Consider the following 20,701-nt stretch of genomic DNA (forward strand, 5'->3'; position numbering starts at 1 on the left):
ATAAGACAATTTCTCACCAGAGGAGTGTTTGTCATGGACAGTTCAATACAATTACAGAAAAATCTGGTTTGCTGTCTGGTTGTTAATCTACCCTGTCTGACAAATGGTGAGATAATCTGCAACAGACAATCGATTTGTATTAGTTAACCGTTAAATTGTGATTTGTTTGTTACAATCACCAGATAAAGATTCTCCAAGTCATATGGACAAATGCTTTAACCATCCGTTAGTAACATGCAAACCTGAGCAGATACTTATAATCATGTCAGTATATGACAGTTTTCAACTTGCGGAAGGATTGTTTTTATCATCACATTCCAAAGAATGTATCCCTTTCTGTTATGTTATGGAGATGTATCGATGAAGGCTGGCATCTGGAAATCACATTCAGTAAATGGATTATGAGCCAATTTATCTCACACAGAAATAGCAGGGGCATCACCCAGAGTAACAATTAATGATTCCTGTATCAGTCAAACACTTCAGGTACAACTAGGGTGACCAGACAGCAAATGTGAAAAATCAGGACAGGGGTGGGGGAGTAATAGGGCGACCAGATTTCCTATAAAATCAGGACCAGTCCCAATTTGGGGGTCTTTTTTTGTACTTACATCTGTTACAGACATAGGACCCTATATATCTGAAGTTGTCTGGCTTTTACAGTCCATTGGTGATAGTCAAAATACATATGTTGATGGCCCTTTTCATGAAGGTCTGGGTTCATAGGAAGACTGTGTGTGGGTAAGCATGTGAAGAATGGTCACCTGCCTGTGTAGGGCCCCCATAGCCATGTCACCTGATACTGGAACCCGTCTTGCATTCTGTACTTTGACACTCTTCTCCCACACCTCTTGTGGAAAACTAGGAAACAAAAGGACTCCCACCTTATGTAAATCCTATTTCAGGGTGGGGAATGAGGTAATCCAGGTCATCAGTCAGTTCTCTGCTGCGACCCCACCGAAGATGACAGTTTGTTTCCAGCAGAGACTGAACTAGGGGGAAAGAACTGAAACCAGGCTGGAAGGGCATCTGGCCTGTAAAGAAGATCACATTCAGGTTGAGAACTTGCATGTAGTTTTAAAAACCAGTTTCTTAGAGCGAGCAAACTTAGAACAAGACAGTGATAAGCTAAAAAATAGATGTTTTATTCAAACAATTACTACCCGGGTTATATTGTAAAACAATAATAATTAATAATAATAGTATCTCCTGTTATGGATCAGAAAGCACACTAACCGGGGGGGGGGGGGGGGCGGGGGAAGTGAGAAGTTGTGCATATCCTCCTCCACATTGAAGGAAGAGGCAAATTTCATAGACATTTTGGGTTTGTACTCAAGGGACTTGCCACAGCACCCAGATGCTGCCACCCCCCCCCCCGCCTTGAAGCTGAGCCTTCCCAGAGCAGATGTCCGTGTCTCTCTGCAGCTGGGTGTGGCCCTGCCCACATGCTTGGCTGGAAAAGGGTGGGGAGCCTAGCCCAGCAACACCAGGTAAAAGACTAGTCTTCGAGCCTGGGCCCCGCCTTAGTGGCCTCCCAGCACACCAGGTGACATCCAAGGGGGTCCAACCTGTCACAATCTTTTGGTACTGTTTGTTTGCCTAAAGAAATGTTAAAGCATGTGGTAAGCACGCAGTCTAAACTCTCAAGCATAGTTTACAGTCTAACTATCTATCTAGATTTTGCCTCTTTTGCGTGCCTATATGTTCTTTTATTGACTACCATTGAGTTTAAAGTGAGACAGTTTAAAGGGACAAATTTGTGTATTAAGGACTGCAATATCCAGGAAGGTGAGAAAAAGTAACTTTTTGACAGATTAACCCTAATAGATTGGCTCAGTTTGGGCATTAAACGACTAACTGCTCCGAGCGTCTGTGTTGCTTGCAGCAGAGAGGGGCAGGAGAAAGGTCCAGCATGTGGCCACTGTGTTGTGTTCTCCAAGCACATGGACCGAGGGTATAAAACTGAAGTCCAGGCGCGTCTCGGGAGAATTGCATTGAGCAATTCACCTGGTACGGCCTGACGCAGGTGAGTCATTCAATTGTTGCTCCCTTGCTGGACAGTGGCTGGGAATTTCTGTTCAGTACCCACCTGGGCGCTGGTTACTAGTCTCTAGAAACAATGACAAGGGGAGGTATCTGGGTGCCTCCTAAACCCACAGCATTTTTAATGACAACCATACAACACATTTCTACTTTTTAGATATGACATAATGCATACGAAGTTTTATCACAATCTGATATTGCATGTTTCAGCAGATCATAAAAGCATGCCACGTGAGGGGTGTGACATTCTTCCCCATGGTCTAATTATATATCAATAGTGGACAGCATCCTGTAGCCCCTATAGTCCTCAACGTCTGAAGCGTGGGATTTGCTGCTCAATTTCTCCTGCCAGCAAGCAGACTCGGAGTTCCAGCTCCATCAACACCTCACCGAGCTAGCCAGGAGACCTTGATCAGATATAAGGGCCCCTTGTTTTCCAACTCACGGCCCAGCACCAGTGGCAATGTTCACCAAGCTGCAAGAGAGCAGAGCAATCTTGTTGTAAGTCCTCAAAGAGGAGAGCAGTTCTCCCCGCCACACACCCCGCAGGATGCAGAGTTCATGTGGTGCTCCAGGTGAGACCACATAGGTACCAATGGTATTGTGAGCTTGTGCTCTGAAGCCATCCTCTGAGCACAGCAGAGCTGTTGAGGAGCATGAGCACACCTGAGCCTCCACCCTTGCTTCAGACACTAAGGACTCAGCCACCTCTCCTGTGGCACAAGCACAATCTGCTCCCTTCTAGAGTTCCTGCTGGAGTCCCCGATGCTGATGGACCACAGTGTCCATGCAAGACATTGAAAACACCATCCAGTCACCAATACTACTCCCTTATTCGCAGCTCTAGCAGAGCTCTGACAGGCTGACCCCTAGCCACTTCCAGCCATGCCACACACCCCTGCCAGTGGGTGGTTGCCTGTGATTAGGGCTCCTAGGAGGATCAAGATGTCTGTGCACTAACCAACCTATGGAAGAGAGAAGAAAGTTTACACACCAGGTACTTCAACCCCACCCCTCCATCCTCTTGTCCGGAGCTCCAGGAGTGGCCTCCAGAACTAACATCTAGGATGGTTCTACTGGCTGCCGTTATCCTGTCACTGAACGATCGTGACTGGTTGCAGCCTATTTTCCCAAAGGCAAAAGCAATCTGTGCTCGCCGTACAGGGAATCTGCTGTGAGCAAGGTGCATCTGAAAGATGTATGAACTGCAAACTAGACTGCTGGAAGCAGTGTTACAACTTTTGTGAATAGCCCCGATCGCCCCTAGGGCAACTAACATGTTTTTCTCCTACCTTGACAACTGGCTCCTCGAGGGCCAGTCCCACCAAGAACAGATAGCAACGAGCACCCCGCTGACCCTGTGCCGGTCCTCCGGGCGTCAGTGTCACTCTAACGTGCGTCAGGTGAAGCCGGCGGAGTGTTCTTTGGAGCGGCTCTGGACTCAACCATGGACAAACCATACTTACCGTAAGATGGGCTTCTACCCTTGAGGAACCTCACTGTCCAAATCCACCTCGGCCCTCAAGCAATAGTTTGTTCCTTTCTGATGCTGTTGGGTGAAGTGGTGACATGCACCCATGTGACCCCATTCGCCAGACTGATCTTAACCAGGGCTGCACGCATCGCAGGTCCAGTCTCTACCCCAGACAGGGACTCCGTAGAGAAGAAAGCCTCCGTTTCAGTTTGGCACAGCTTCCTCCTCCACGCCGGGCAAGGGCTCTGTACCCTTGTAGACTAACTGCCTCGGTGGCATCACTTTCAGAGGTCACTGCCTTGCAAATAGCAAGCAAATGTGGAGTTCCAGCCACACGTTCGCAAGACATTACGCCGTGGGTCTGAGATTTCTCTGCTGAGGCATCCTTTGGAGCAGTGGTTCTACGAGCAGCAATCCCATCTTCATCCTTACTGAGGAAGAGGAAGGGAGTACTGCTTGTCACCCACACTGGAATATATAATAGGGACCAGCATTGAAACAACTCCAGTTATTTCCTTGTGTAAAAGTTCCTCTTTCTTCGAGTGCCGGTCGCTCTGCATATTCCAGCATGGGTATGCATGTGCTCCATGTGCCTGAGACAAGAATGCTTGCAAGCAGTGTCCATTGGTCCATGTTTGCCCCCTGTTCAGTCCATGCCTCCTCATTGCTCTGTACTGAGAGACAGGGCTTAAAAGGGGTGGGGTGGATCAACTCTGGCCAAGATCTGAAGCAGAAGGGAAGGAGGGCAGCTCGTGAAATACCAAGAGGGACCATACATCTCAAGAACTCCAGTTACAATAAGATAGGGAAGTTATTCAAAGGGTTTATGAATCAGAAAAATGAAAAAAAGGAAATTTATTTTTATTATTTTAGCACTACAGCATTGCTGCTAGCAGAACCTGCACGGGTAGAGAAGCAGGCAACAGTTAAAAGATATCAGCTCACCTTTGAGGAGAGGGGGGAAAACAATTGTTGAATCAGACCTAAAAGAGATGGGCAGGAATTATTAATGAGTAGCGAAGGACTGAAATAACGCAACCCACATCCCTCTGCAACCACAAAGCCAGTTCTTATAAGGAACGTTACGTCCTGGATGTTTTTAGACAAAACATACCGCAGCTGCTTTAACAAGAAGCGGTTCCTAAAAGGAAAAGCCATTAACATCTACAAATGCAAAAGATAGCACAGCAAATACTTCTTGGATTTAGTTCCGGTACATAGGTGGGGCATGCAGACTCCCAACTGGAAAGGCCTGTTCAGTGGGGGCAGCAAGTTAAACTTTAACAATCAATGACAAATCCCTTTGCTGATGTCAAAGAAGTGCAGGCACCCCCAGGCTAGACGAAGCTGGTCTGATAAGGCTGAACAACTCAGGAGGAGACATTCGGCACAATATACATAGCTACATCTGCACATATGGCTCACTTTAATGATAAAGACACTACCAAAGAACAAAACGATAACCCTACTGCTCACCTTCACCTAACTGAAGAGAAAAAGAACAAGTGGGGAGAGAACTTGGTAAAATCTGGGTCACTGTAACGAACAACAAAGGTATGGAAACCGCAGCTCTTCCTCTCCCCCCTACCCTTCCGAACAGGTATGTTACATTCTCTGTACCTGGAGCAAAGTGCCTTGGAGCTGTGGTTTTGTCCCTGGAACGTTCTGCTACTTGGTTATCTGCTGAATTCTTCACAGCAAGCCAGGCAGGGACCTACGTAATCAGAGGGGTCTGCTTTTAACCTGCATCTCTGGTACTATTGTCCAGCAGCGCATGCTCATTCCTGCAGTAACTGTAGGAGCAAGAGACGCTTTGAGAGACTGAGAGGGGAGGACAGACGCACATGGATGTGCGTAATTCATAGATTCCAAGGCCAGAAGGGACCGTTGTGATCATCTAGTCTGACCTCCTGCATAACATGTTCTGGGCACATTCTAGAGCATAAGGAATTAGGCTGTAGATGGATTTTGAGATTGAAGATTGGACTTTTTAAAAACTTGCCAGTGAAGGATTCTCCTTCACAACACTGGGTATTGTTCCACTGGTGAATTACCCGCACTCACTGTTACAAATTTACACCTTATTTCCAGGCTGCATTTGTCTCAATTCAGCTTCCAGCCATTGATAAATATTTGTCTGAAGAGCCCATTGGGCCCATATATTCCATCTATCTAGCAAAGTTACAACACCATACTAAGGTGTTATGAACCCAACTGCTGGTGTTTGTTACTCAGAGAGTCAAACTTTAGTATTGGACAAACTGTATATCGCTGAAACCTCAGTCTAATGGTGTGTTTATATACTGACCCCCAGTTTATTATTGTTTACCCTTTGTTTTCCCTTCTTAACCTTCTTTTTAAATGCTTGAGTGTCTTATCTTCTCTAACAATGCTTAGTTTCCTTAGTCCAGGTAGTTTTTAGTTGGTTTTCCTTGAAATTTATAGAAATAAGTAAGTTTTTAACTCTCATAAACAGATAGCTAAGGGTTAATGTCTCTTTCACCTGAAGCACCTGACCAGAGGACCAATCAGGAAACCGGATTTTTTCAACTTTGGGTGGAGGGAATTGAGTGTCTAGGGTCTTTGTTTCTGGCTGCCTGCCTTCTCTGAGCTTTGGAGAAGTAGCTCTACTTTCTAGTCTTCTGTTTCTAAGTGTAAGGACAAAGAGATCAGATAGTAAGTTCTATGGTTTTCTTTTCTTTGGTATTTGCATGAATATAAGTGCTGGAGTGCTTTGATTTGTATTCTTTTTGAATAAGGCTGTTTATTCAATATTCTTTTAAGCAATTGACCCTGTGTTGTATCATCTAAATACAGAGAGAACATTTGTACTTATTTTTCTTTCTTTTTATATAAAGCTTTCTTTTAAGACCTGTTGGAGTTTTTCTTTACTTCAGGGAAATTGAGTCTGTACTCACCAGGGAATTGGTGGGAGGAAGAAATCAAGGGGAGATTTGTGTGTTGGATCGCTAGCCTGATTTTGCATTCCCTCTGGGGGAATAGGAAAGTACTTTTTGTTTTCAGGATTGGGAACAGAGAGGGGGAGTCTCTCTGTGTAGTTTCACAGAGCTTGTGTCTGTGTATCTCTCCAGGAGCACCTGGAGGGGGGAAGGGAAAAAGGATTATTTCCCTTTGTTGTGAGACTCAAGGGATTTGGGTCTTGGGGTCCCCAGGAAAGGTTTTTCAGGGGGACCAGAGTGCCCCAAAACACTCTAATTTTTTGGGTGGTGGCAGCAGGTACCAGGTCCAAGCTGGTAACTAAGCTTGGAGGTTTTCATGCTAACCCCCATATTTTGGACGCTAAGGTCCAAATCTGGGACTAAGGTTATTACAGACCCCCAGTTTATTATTGTTTACCCTTTGTTTTCCCTTCTTAACCTTCTTTTTAAATGCTTGAGTGTCTTATCTTCTCTAACAATGCTTAGTTTCCTTAGTCCAGGTAGTTTTTAGTTGGTTTTCCTTGAAATTTATAGAAATAAGTAAGTTTTTAACTCTCACCCTTGACAGTCTTTTGCCCCAACAAAGTAACAACTGTTTTTTAGCCTAACAACTAACTTCTCTTTCACTTGGTATTAGAGCTGTTGGAACTGGACTTTGGCTTGTCTACACTTAGCAGCAGCAGCAGCAACATTTCATACCGTATTTTCTTTATGTTCAGCTGATTATCCACCACAACTCCCACCATTTTTTCTGTCACTGGCTTACATTCTTAGGCATGGTAAGCTGAGCTCAAGCATACTGACAGAATGGGGGACTTTATCTCAGGAAGCAAACACTTTGGCCATATTAGAAGTGATCTAGGTCATTCAGATTGATGTACACGTCAATGACCTGCTCTGAGATTTGTTTTATTCGAGGCCACTGACGCACTTAAATTGAGAGAGTGGTACATAGTTTCTTTTTGTGATGTAAAAAATATTTTTAAATCATTGATATCTGCAGCATGGGGCCAAAACCCAATTCCCCCCGCTAGAAAAAAAACCTCACTGGCTGATGACTTCCCATTTCAAAATAGGTCTACAATTATATGATTTTACGGTAACCCTTTGGGCACAGAGGGCACAATTCTGCAGATCTAGAACATACCCATGCACATAAGGTCGCGTTTCTAAGACTTGTAAGCCTCAGTGAGAGAGATGGGAATGGAGCATTGGAGTTCCTGGTTCCCAGACCTGCATTTGAACCAACAGGCCATGCCAGCAGACTGAGCCCTGGCCTACACCCTACGAACGTATGTCGGTGTAACTGTGTTGCTCGGGGTGTGGAAAACCGACACACTGAGCAATGACATTAGCGCTATCTATACCGGGAGGTTGATCAGAATTTGTTGATGCAAGGACTTCTCCCCAAGAGGCGGTAGCTACGTCGACAGGAGATGAAGTACCTGTGCCGGCGGGAGAAGCTCTCCTGTGGCCAGGGCCAGCTCTACCCATTTCGCTGCCCCAAGCACAGCGGCACACCACGAGGAGCGCTCTGCTGCTCGCCGGTCCCGCGGGTCCGGTGGACCTCCCACAGGCGTGCCGCGGATGCTCCATCGGAGCCACGGGACCAGCGGACCCTCTGCAGGCATGCCTGCGGGAGGTCCACCGGAGCCGCCTGCCGCCCTCCCGGCAACGCGCCCCCCATGGCATGCCGCCCCAAGCACACGCTTGGCACGCTAGGGCCTGGAGCCGGCCCTGCCCCTGGCTGTAGGTTGCATCTCCACCAAGTGCTACAGCGACACAGCTGTACTGCTGCAAGGGTAGACAAGCCTGGAGACAGGGCTGGCTCCAGGCACCAGCGTATCAAGCAGGTGCTTGGGGCGTCAACTCGGGAGTGGGGCAGCACTTTCAGGGATTCGGCGCAGGGTGCCTCACTCTCGCTCGGAGTGAAGGACCTCCTGCTGAATTGTTGCAGATCACCATCGTGGCTTTTTTTTTTTTTTTTTTTGGCTGCTTGGGGCGGCAAAAGCCCTGGAGCCGGCCCTGCCTGGAGATAAACCAGCTCTCTGTCCGCAGTCCTAGTACGGCCCACACCTCAGGAGTGGTGGGAGCAAGACTTGCAGTCAGGGATAAGTGCTTTCAGCTTTAACCCTTAGAGGGCATTTCCATGCAACTTCCCTAGCTATAGACATCAAAGAGAGAGAGTGGTGAGAAGCGTTTCCCTGCAGGGAATGGCTGCGTTGCGTTCCAGAGGGAACCAATTCCAATGTGACCTTCCTCCCCATGCTGAGGTCCTCGGTTCATTTTTGCACGCAGCACTGCCACCCTGTGGCCAAAACTAGCACTGTATTGAATTACTTTCTTTACAGCAGTGGCTCTCAAATATATAAAAGACTGCAGTTTGGAAGTCTATTTTTAATTTATAAGGGGGGGGGTGAAGTCGCACACAGAGGCTTGCTATGTGAAAGGAGTCACCAGTACTAAAGTTTACCACCATCATAAATGCTGGAGGCAAATCGGAGTTTGGAGTGGAGGTTGACAGCTCACAGCCCCCCATGTAATAACCTCACAGCCCCCTGAGGGGTCCAGACCCCCAGTTTGAGACACAGAAATTGTCAAGCGCTTCATGTAAAGCAGAGGTTTTCAAATCAGATAAGATTTGCCCAAAGACAACATCCACACTGGAAGCACTGTGCTGCTGTAGCATTGTGTGCACATTGCTGTAGTGAACGTGTGAACAATTCTCCGGTTGCTGCAGTTAATCCACCCCCCAAGAGGAGGTTGCTAAGTCCACAAAGAAAAATCTTCCGTTGAGCTAATACTGCCTACAGCAGGGGTCAGATGAGCATAGGGCTACACTATTCTTAGGGGTGTTGATTTTTTGTACCCTTAGAAGTCTGCAACAGAGCTTCTTTTCAAAGCCTTACATAAAATGACCTGTTCACACAGGCAGAGGTGAAAAATAGCTCAGAGAGATCTGCTAATCGAGACGCATTTGGTGTGGGTCAGAATTCATATTTAAATCCCGAGAGGAGCATCACCTGAAAGGTGCTTGCCCTCCTAATTGTGGGGTGGCTCCTTTACTTGGAAGTAACTCTGCTGAAGTCCCAGGATGCTGGAGGTAAAACCAGAGGCTGGATCACTTGCCCATTAACATGGCTTCTCTTACAAGGTATGTCCTGGTACAGCAAACGTTTTCAACCGTCCTTGAACAAACTTGCTGTGCCTGCCAGTTGCCAGCCAAATTGAACCCACATTGTCCAAAAGGAATTTGTGCAGGAATTCTGCCTTCCTAATTCCCCCCCAAACACATACAAAACACTTCCTGCCCAATCTTTTTTTAATATTGCTGCACCTTATTTAATAGCTGCCATATCCCATCTCAGAAATGACTGCTCTTCAGAGATGGGGACTTCACAGTGAAGTCCCCAATACTGTGTGATCCTTCAGGATGAAAGGCACCAAGGCACAACCATTGTTGGGAAAGTGTGTCTGGGTGCTATCAAGTTGTTCTGTAATTTATAGCCCCCTGGAGAGAAAAAACAAACTTTAACCCTGACCTAAGGAACAATTGCCACGTGATCAGGACAATTTGCATCAAAAAGACTATTACACACTACATTTGGTAAGGGATCGATTCAGCTCTGTAACTTCCCAAACCTCATGAATAAAGAGAAGCATTAAGAGGAAGAAGCAATACTATTTTCAGTTTGCTGGTACACAACAGATAATAGAAAATAAGCCATCAGGTGATTTTGACTGGGGAACAAAAAAATCCCCATACATTACAACCTATTGAAACTGCCGTGTCTTTCCATTTACTTACCTACTCTTTTGGAGTTTAAACTCCTGATGTAGTGATAATTTCTCATTGCTCAGGAGCGGATGGGCAGGGAAATTAAGAAGCTACATCACAGGCATGGAAAATGAAGACAAAAGTGAGAGTCTGCAGAACCTGGAGGAGTTTCACATTTCAGAAGAATACGGCTTTGTTCTCCCAGACCCACTGGTAAGAGTTTTAGTATTACAGTAGCAAGTTAAAATTTTATGCAGCACATTTGCCTGGCCTGCGAAACCAATATACAGAAAATTAGAGCAAATAGAGCAGATATTATTTCATAGAGCAGATATTATTTCATATTGCAATATTATATATAGCAAAAATATAACACCGCTGCTTACTAATTAGTAATTATTGCAATTTTATATGCAAAGTGCTTGTTAGTGTATGTGTAATAGCATTAAATAACTAATATTGTATCTGTTTTACACACACCATTCCTTAGCATACATACAAATTACTAAAATATACATATTACAAACAAGTTTTGTAATAATAGACATTTAAGGCTTCAGAGTGACTTGCCTGAGAGAGTTTGTATGCAGAGTCACACTGTGAAGCACTGGAAACAGCTCCAACATGGCTATGAGCTCTTTTTGCTCAGACTATCTCCAGGTTGAATAAGCAATGGGTTTTGCTGTCTGCTATTGTCCAATTTTTAAGTTATCAGAAATTAGATTCATGCCTGACCATAGCTACAAACTGCATACATGTCACTCCAAGAGTCCTAGACCATTGTGATCACAGAAGTAACACACACATTACCGCCCTTACTCTTCAGCTACTTTGCACAAAGCAATTTCATTTTTTGTACGAGGGAGACTGCATTGATGGTGGATTTCTTGGTCCAGCTGCCAAATCCATGTGACAAATATCCCAAATGCACAGAGCCCCTCACCGCAGCACCCCCTCCTCATTCACCACCCACGTAACACCACAGCTAGCACATGCAGTATCCCCAAACATCACCCCGAAGCCAAAAATGTCTCAGAGTCAGTGTGAAGTGATGGAAACAGCGTCAAGCATGGCTGAGAGCTCTTTTCTTTAGAATGGCCCCAGGTTCCCTCTTTAAAACAGATGGTGAATCCCAGTGAAGATTATCCAAAAAACAGTTGAGAACTTAAAAAAAAAAAAAATACTCTAAACACACCTGACTTTCACATTATACCTTAAACCAGTAGCTGAAAGCCCGTCCTGTCATATGGGTGTAATTTGCCATTAGCTACACATTTGCAGTTGGTTTAAGAGACTCAGTGGATTAATTAAAACTATGAAACTCAAATGATTTAGGCGCCTGCTACCCTGAATGTATAATTTTCAAAATGCACCTTTGACTTCAATGGGACCTAAGCGCTCAACCATTCCATGTTTCTTGGTCCCTTACACTCTGGATATACAGAAGGTCAGGTGAGATGATCTAATAGTTTACATTCTGTATAGGTCATTATTTTTTAGCCCGAAAACCCTATATTTACCCAAAAACTTTAGTTAGACCACAGCATTTCTGTCCTCAGGAGACTAAACTGTGGATCCCAGGGAGAGACCAAGGTACCACCAGTGTCTGAGGGCCCACAATGGCAGGGAATTATTTAGATATGCCCAGATAATTGGAGGAAGTGATCTGCACAGTAACACATGGTCAGAGACCTTGGAAAGCACAAAACTCTCTGCCATCTGACCTGGGAAAAAATTCCTTCCTGAGCCCCAAATCGCAAGGGGCGTGGGGAAGGAGAGAATTGGTGGTTAGACCCTGAGCCTCTGAGCACAACCCATCAGCCCCCATCTGGAAAGAATTCTCTGTACCACTTCAGACTACCCATCCCCCTTCTCCAGCTAATCTGCTGCTGTTTTTTCCTCCTCCTTTCTGTGAAGCATCAATCTGGCCAACTGAGGTGGGTGTTCCCACCTGACCCCTGCAGGGAACCAGCTGAACCCTGAAACATAAGCCAGTGATTGTAATAAAATCTCAGTGCAGAGCTATAAGCGTTATGAACCCATTGATAGCAATGCAGACAATCCTGTTCTCCCCATGGCCAATGAGGAAAGGAGATGTCTGAATCCCCCAGTTCATTCACAGATTCCAAGGCCAGAATGGACCAGCCTGATCCCCTGCATACAGATGCTTTATTCCAGCTGCTGGGAGAAATTCTATGGTCAATCTTTTTAAAAGATAGATTCATTTAATCATCCTCACAGCCAGGAAATTACATCTTACTTCAAGGTTGAATGTAAGATCTTAGCAGGGGAGGAGATGGAATCACCAGCACTGGAAGTTGAAGGTATTTAAAATAAAATTATCTACTTCCTGCCACTGAATCTTGTTATGCCTTTGTCAGAGAGGTTGAAAAGCCCCTGCTATCACATTGGCGATCACTGTGTATAGGTAATTGATTACCTTCTCTTTGATAAACTAAAAGTGAGAGAGGACTTGAGCTCCTTAAGCCTCATTGCAAGGCTGGTTTTCCAGCCCCAGAGTAAAGCAGATTGACTGATACGCTACAAATATGTTCACATGGTCATAACAGGCCAGATTCTGATTTCACTCCAGAGAAAGTAGTTACAGCGTAAAATCAGGAGGCGGCCCAACGTCTTGCACAAAATTAGATCTGGCCTTGGAATCTAGCAATGGACAAGGGGAGATTACATACAATCTAGATATGAGAATTTAAAAATTAAGTATTAAATAATCCGTTCTGTCATGTCAATATACACAAATTTGTTTTTAATCAAGAGAAATTACTTACATGGACTGAAAGTTTTGACTTAAAATACCCATAGTGAATACATATTGTACCTCAGAGCATCCCTAGATACTTATTGTGATTATACAGTGAAGTTTCTACATGATCAAAATGTCCAGCAAGCAGAGCAGAAACTTTGATGTCGCTTGCTCATAAGCTTTCCACCTATTACTGACACTTAAGGATCATTTCTTCCTGGGCTATACGAGGAATATAATCGACCTATTTTATTTTCCGGTGCAACACCATCTTTGTTCTCTCTGCACTTCCTTTTTATTTGTGCCTGTATCAATTTCAAACCACTGTAGAAAGGGTTTTCATCATGTCAGTGAGGGGGAAAAAAGTCACCAAACTGTTTATCTTAAAATTATATATTTGAGCATAAGGAGAGCAAACATTCAAATAGTGCCTTGCTGTAGTATGACATCAGGCCACATTTTGGGCTCCACAAACATACAGTCAGACCCCAATAAATAGGAAGCAGCGCATTTAAGCCTCAGATCTACATGTGCAGCATGCTGAAAAGCACCATTAGGCCATGGTGGTTTTAAAATGGGAGTTTCCCCATCAGTAAGTGAATAAAACCAAAAAACGTTTCTGTCTCGCATGATGCTTACGTAGTGTCTGAATGATCCCAAATTAGATGCCTCTGTCAAGCCTGACTGGTTATTCTCTCTGTTCTCATTACACTGGCCAAACCAGATCGCCCATTACAAGGGAGCACGGTTGGACAAGCGAATGTGTTGTCTGCCACTCGGTTAAATGGAATTTTGATTTGTAAAAACAAAACCAAGAACAATTTCTTCACAACTGTGTGTGTTTTACTCTGAGAATATTCTGCCTCTGTAGCCTCTTCCCTCTTTCAGCTACTGATGAATAACTACTGTATTTCAAGGCATGCTATTATTCCCTGCTGCACCCAACATGCCCACTGCATGCTCGCTGGGCTCCAAGGGGATACGCTGGAGCTAGGGATTAATGGCCAGACACGAAGAGTGTGCCTACACTGCAATTAAAAACTCACGTCTGGCCCATGCCCACTGACTCAGGCTTGGCCTAAGAGGCTGTTTAATGCAGTGTAGACGGCTAAGCTCAGGCTAGAGCCCTGGCTCTAGGATCCTGCAAAGTGGGAGGATACCAGACCTTGGGCTAAGCCCAAACATCTCTACTGCAATTCAACAACCCCTTAGACACGTGTGGCTGGCCCTTGCCAGCTGTCTTGGGCTTGGGCTAATTGCAGCATAGACATACCCTCAGTCTTTAACAAAGCTGAGTTTTGCTGTAGCAAAGACAGAAGCAGGAAGAACTAGCTGCTCATCCAATATTCAGGCCCTAGGCCTCATGAGGGTCTTTCCTGTTGTTCTTCCCTTGGCGAGAGAACGAGCAGCACTGCCAGATTTTGTGACCAAGTCTCTTCAGACCGCAGCTCCCACTGAGGTGCTGGGTAGGGAGAATTGGGAATGGGGTGGGACCAAGAGGGAAGCGATCGCTATTTCCAGCTCTCCGCTAGATTCGGGTTAGGACCTCCCCAGAGGAACATTCTGATCTCCGAAGGGCCAGAATTTCCAGAGGGCTCCTGGCCACAGCCAAGTGCCCAGCCCCCACAACTGGGGCCAGATTTACAGCAGTGCTCTGCACCCAACACGTATCCAGGACGCTGCGCTCTTTTGAAAACCTGGCCTTTAACGGCCTGCAGCTGAACTCGTAAGTCTCCCGCTGGAGTTGCAGAGGAGAGTCAGTGGGAGTTCTGTACTAATATGGGAAGGCCAGTGAGCAGGCAGGCGGGATTCTGCTCGGTTCAGACCCAGAAGGGAGCTGGGTCGCAGCAGGGAAAACATTCCGTCGTTAAAAGGAACACCCTCATTTAGATTTCTTTTTCATACAGACAGAACTGCCAGATTATTACGCTCCCTGGATGAATGTCGCAGCCAACCTGCCACACCTGATAGAGGGCCATCAGCTCCGCCGGGAAGTAGCAAAGGTTAGCTAACCAGTGCTGCACGCAGCAGGTTATCAGTCGATAACTAACTCTTCCCCGGGGCTGAGCTAATGCCTTTTTGCCCTTGCAGATGCCACTGCTCAGCACACAGTACCTGCGAGGACACAGGCAGCTGCGCCTGGCTCACCTGGCTCTCGGCTTCATCACAATGGGATACGTATGGCAAGGAGGCGGCAGACAGACAGTGAAGGTCAGCACCTTTGTTACCCTCTGCTATCCTACATCCTGATCTTCCAGCATCAACGATGCCAACACCCAGTGGCTGGCTTGGCTCCCATTTCACTAGGGCAGGTCAGAGACTGAGGAGCAAGTACTGGGGAATGTTACTAGCCCACCTACCTGTACGGCATGCAGTGTTCGGTAACATGACCACTCTCTTCCCCTGTGCTGCATGAAGAGCAAGCAGCAGGAAGCCTAGCTAACCAGCCACCCTCTGTCCCTCAAGAGACAAACTGCAGCAAAAAGCATGATCTCAGAGCGTGGGTGCCACTCTCTTGAGCTGGTGTGTTGACGTAAGGCGGTGGATGAAAGGCAGGAACTGACAATGCCCTGGGTTCACAGTGCCCTGCTCGGCACTGATCTGCAAAACTGCCTTTGTTTCCATCCCAACAGGGTGAATCTCCCCAGGTTCTCCTGTTTCACTGCCCAGTACAGTAGCCATCTGCTGTTACTGTAACACTCTTGTCTAACCTAGATCCTTCCCAGAGTGCTCGCGGTGCCTTACTGCACAATCTCAGAACTTCTCAACCTGCCGCCCATCCTCGTCTATGCAGACTGTGTTTTGGCAAACTGGAAGAAGAGAGACCCCTGTGGGTATGTAGACCTCCAGGACCACCTCTGTCAGACACCACAGCGCCTTGTATACAGTAGCGACACCACCCCCCTGCGCCTGTTGGAGGTGTAGGCACGCAGCTCTCACCTGTAGGTCATGCCCAGATCAGGTCACCTGAATGCATATAAACATATAACAGTGAACCCAGTCAGTGCAACCATACAGGTGCTGTCCAGATGCTTTCACCTGCTGGTGCCACGCTAACTGATCCAGGCATCCTCCCGTCTGGTACAAACCTCCTCATAGGACATTTCAGCTACCGACCTCTTCAAGACTAGGGGTCACACAGCTCTGGCAGTGCCAGGGTGAGACACTAGGGGCTGCTCTCTTCAATCAGCTGAACCCAGATAGAAGGTCAATTCCCGCCCTGAGCCCCTCATCCGTGACTGGGTGCTGGACACCCCACTGTCTATGCAGCCCCAGTTAGGGTTCCCTGGAAACCCATGTCATGGCCACTCAACAGCGCTGGGTTGTCCTCACTTAAAACAGCTTTACAATCTTTCCTCCTCCTCACGGCTTTTTTTTCCTTCCTCAATTGCGGCTCCGCCCCGGCTGTGCCTGGAGACCCCTGAACGCAGAGTAAGTAGATCTGGTTTGTCTTGGTGAATGACAGGACTGTAGAGCGCTGTGCCAGAGTGACGCAGGGGCGCAATTCCCACCTCAAGGAGACATGCCCAGCATGCTCAAAGTAGCGTGTAGCCGCAGCGGGTGGGAGGGACTAGCCACCCTGAGTACATGCCTAGCCTCTTGGGCACGTGCGTACTCAGGTGCAGCTCCCCCCGCCCCCCACCATGGCTGCATTCAGTTCTTAGCATGCTAATGCCCATCAGGCTAGGGCAGGTATGTCTCCACGTGCTGGAATCACGCCTCCAGCTGGAGATGCAGGCACACCCCGACAGGCATGGGGAGAGCAAGGAAATGCAGGGCAGCTTGGTCTTACGGCTACAGCAGCATTCCCAACTCAACCTGCGCAGGCTAACAAGTGCACCACTGACCTCAAACAGGATGGGGGGGTTGTTTTCACCGCTGCATTACAGCTTCTCCATCATAAAACTGGGATAAAACTACTTTTGATGGGGAGAGAGGGAGGCAGGGATTGATTAGTTTATGCTCCTGGAGTGACTTGTATGAAAGAGTACCAGCATAGCATACACACACATGGGAAAGGAACAAACCATTCAATTCTGCAGGGTAGTTTAGAGAGCACATGCAAACGTGCACGCAGCACCTTACACAACTGATTTCACAGCCGTTTGTATGTGTCAGCCTCAATGGGTGTTATGGGACCTAATTCAGGTTTTCAAAAGGTTTTGCTTTTCGACATGCATTTTCCTCTGAAGAGCGGGCAGTCTAGCTGCATACAAAAGCCACTGCATGTTTTCCTTTGGGTTCCACACTAGCTTCTGGTTAATGATATTTTTATACCGCAGGGTTCTCCTTGGATACAGTTTCTCAGCATCAGCTACAAATTGCTATTTCTTTGAGGTCATTTTACTAACCTAGCCCTGGGGAATGCATCTTTCTTTCTTTAGGAATCTCGACATCCTGTTTTCATTCCCTGGAGGCGACAGCAACAAAGGTTTCTTCCTAGTCTCTCTTCTTGTTGAAGCAGCAGCTGCAGCTGGAATCAAGGTACCGAGTCCTAATGAAATAGCAAGGGGGCTCGCTCACTGGGCTCGCTGGACTAAGTACTGCTTACAAACTCCATTAAGTTTACCTCACAGGAACGTAGCATTCTGCCCAGTAGATTCTATGGCAGTTTAAAGTGATCAAACGCACCTAGGACATGGTGACCAAGTACAAGCACAGGTTTTTCCACCATCCATCTAAACTCTTGTGCTGTAGAAATCACTCTGCATCCTTCACCCAGCAGAGTCTGAGATCTGTTTTTTCCTTATTTGCCCACAGATGGGAGACTCCTATCATAAACAGGTCTGCTGTTAGCTCTGTTCTTTTCCACCCTTCCCTGCTGTTGCTGACCACTGGAGTCACCTCAGCATCTCTCTGCAGGTTCTAGCTGCAGAGCTGTGGAGAAGGAGTTTGGACACCATCCCTTTAAGAGGGTGGCATCTTTATGACCCCACTGTAAGTGAATTCCTGCTAAGGAGGCACCAGGGATGGAAGCCCAGTTTCATTCCCCACCAATCCCCGTGGTGGCTCCTGCTGGAGAACCCGACAGTATCACAGCTGGGAGTGACCTGGGACACACTGCAGTCTCTTTCCTCAGAAAGTCTGACCCTTGTGTTCTGGATACCAAGAGTGTTTTTCCTCTGTTCCCTCCAAGGCAATCCCCATTATTGTCAATGCCATATTGCATCATGGTCTTTGCTCCATGGAAACAGCACTGCAGGATGTGGCCTTGTCTATATGCAAGATGCGTGAAGCTTTCAAACTGATTCACGGTAAGTGCTTAGACTTGATAGCTGCGCTTGCAAATTCTGACCAAAAAATCCCACAACAAAATTGACATTCATGCAACAATCAATCCCTATTTTATTACTTCCAGGTAGAGAGACCCCCCCCCACACACACACACACAACAGCTTGTAGTTAGCTCCCTGAGTCTGTTGCAGAGTCTCCTTTGTGGTCAGATAGGCAATTAGAACGAGTGTGTAATGATTCACAGGGATGTATTGAGTTTGATGCTGATTGAGGAAGCTCCTGAACCCTTCCCACATGTCCAAAACTGGGCATCCACAGACGTTATTTCAGCCAAAGAACTAATTTCCTGTCCCTAAAGACATCTCACGGTCAGTGCTCTGCTGAAATGAGATGCATTTTATTCTAAGCTTGTCTCACCATATACATGTTTCAGCACGTATGCCAGTCAGCATGCCCATGAGAGGGATCGCAGAGACAAACAGACAGCAGCACTGTTACACACTGAAATGAGCAGGAGACTGAAGTTCAGAACTGAATCCACATCACGAGTTACCATCTCTGGTGCTAAAGCCATAGCATGATGCTGGGTCTGGGAACTGTTATGGAAACCACTTTGGCTCACTAAATGAAGCGAACTGCAAGTACCACTAACTGCCGATAGCATTACTTCCCTCAAGTTGCCCAAGTATTCGTGGGCAAGGGATGTCTGCAGACCACTGCCTGTGCATGGCTGGGGCAGAGCCCTGCCTGGCACCACAGAGCAATGCGCCAATCCTCTGTGCCAGCAGCAGAGCCAGTTTCCACTTGGCTGCCACAAATTGTACTTTATCCTGCGGAGAGGCCAAGCAAGCAAGGGGCTCCCCTGAATGTGATCACCCAGTTTGTGCAGTGCTGGGTTCAGGAATAGGCTAATGTGACATTTTAGAAATGTATCCATTAAACAGATTAAATACTTTAAACCAAATCATGGAATCTCTCCAAGTCAAATAATATCTGACATAACACTCACATTGCTAGCAAAAGGCGATATCTGAAAAGCCAGGGCTCTAAGGGTTAGTTTCACATGTTGCTTATGGCTCCAGTGCACTCATTAACCCGAATGAATGTTCCGTGTCTCCACAGAGTGTGTAAATCCAGAAGTGTTTTTCAGATCCCTTCGCATCTACCTCTCAGGGTATGTACCATCTTTGGGTCACTCTCTCTTATTAGGAACAAACGAGTCACTAGATTGCATCAGACCCAATACCCTGCCTCCCACAGGGACCTGCACCGGATGGTGTAAGAAAACAGCAGTTACAGTATAATCTGCCTACTACAGAAAAAATTCTTCCAGCCCGCTCAGTTAGGGGTTGATCCTACCCCAAAGCAGGAAGTGTGCAATTTCCAATTAGGTATAAGGAGAGAGAATGTACCCACTTAAAATGGGGGGAAAAAAATCATCATTAAGCAATATCTATAATATTTGCTCCATCGTTTTATAAATGCACACTGAGTTCTCACCTCCCAGCAAGAGCAGGTATTTAGCCTTCTGCTTCCCCTTCCTGACACCAGCTCCGTTCCCCTCCCCTTTTCCTTGTCTATGTCTCGCCCTCTCTGGCGAGCGGTGGCCACTTTACAAAAAACTGGACTAGTGAGCCAAAAAGTAGGGTGACCAGATGTGCCAATAGTAGGGACTTCATTTTCTATAGGACCCTATTTCCCCCCCACACACACACACCCTCTGATTTTTCACACTTGCTATCTGGTCACCCTACCATGATGTTACCTGAGAAACTTTGCCTATCCCATGCTGGATAAAGAGCTAAGACGTTCCCAGCTCAGTCCAACAGGCACTGCCTGGAAGCCTGCGTCACAGCCCTGAGTTCCTCTTCCTGCAGGTAGCACAGTGCTTCCATGATGGGGATAACTAGGGGGCAGCTTAGACCTCGGTGGTGCTAAAGTCACTCCGAGTTAACAGAACACAGATCTTGCACTGGGCTGCGTTAAGGCAGAACCACTGTTCCCAGGAACGATTGTCTGATGAGAAGTTGCCTGTGCTGCAAGTCACTAGTGTCTGTCACCATGGCGGGTCAAGCCACACGGAAACCCCAACAGGCAGTTAGCACATTCAGTATGGGAAAGGCCATGCAATTGCTTCTCGCTTCATGTTTTTGGAACTAGCTGGAAGGACAATTTCCTGATGCCAGAGGGGCTGGTGTACGAGGGGGTGTGGGACAGCCCCAAGCAGTTTTTCGGCGGCAGTGCGGCGCAGAGCTCGACATTACAGTGCTTTGACATACTGCTAGGAATCCAGCACAGCGCAGCCCAAGGTAAGTGGAAATAGCTGAGGGTGGAAGCTGCAGTTATTGTGGGACTAGTACACGAGCCTTTCACCAAGAGCTTCCGGTTCTGGTGCACCAGCCACTAGAATATTATTCAGCGGGTTAGTCCAGAAGACTCCTGCCAGACACGTGTGGGCAAGAGACTGG

At 46.8% G+C, this 20,701-nt stretch overlaps 1 protein-coding gene across 1 annotated transcript in view; it reads left to right on the forward strand.

Annotated features, from left to right (window-relative positions):
• The window catches only part of LOC127044897 (indoleamine 2,3-dioxygenase 1-like), a 45,386-nt gene that overhangs the window by 23,364 nt on the left and 1,321 nt on the right, over positions 1–20,701 (forward strand). The window contains exons 2-10 of the mRNA XM_050940168.1: positions 10,318–10,447; positions 14,906–15,001; positions 15,090–15,209; positions 15,714–15,832; positions 16,416–16,430; positions 17,384–17,483; positions 18,136–18,253; positions 19,356–19,407; positions 20,394–20,542. Of these exons, the coding sequence (XP_050796125.1) occupies positions 10,358–10,447; positions 14,906–15,001; positions 15,090–15,209; positions 15,714–15,832; positions 16,416–16,430; positions 17,384–17,483; positions 18,136–18,253; positions 19,356–19,407; positions 20,394–20,542 (859 nt within the window). The 5' untranslated portion in view covers positions 10,318–10,357. The remainder of the gene's footprint in view (positions 1–10,317; positions 10,448–14,905; positions 15,002–15,089; positions 15,210–15,713; positions 15,833–16,415; positions 16,431–17,383; positions 17,484–18,135; positions 18,254–19,355; positions 19,408–20,393; positions 20,543–20,701) is intronic.

This window comes from Gopherus flavomarginatus, chromosome 2 (genome assembly GCF_025201925.1).
Source record: "Gopherus flavomarginatus isolate rGopFla2 chromosome 2, rGopFla2.mat.asm, whole genome shotgun sequence".
NCBI lineage: Eukaryota > Metazoa > Chordata > Testudines > Testudinidae > Gopherus > Gopherus flavomarginatus.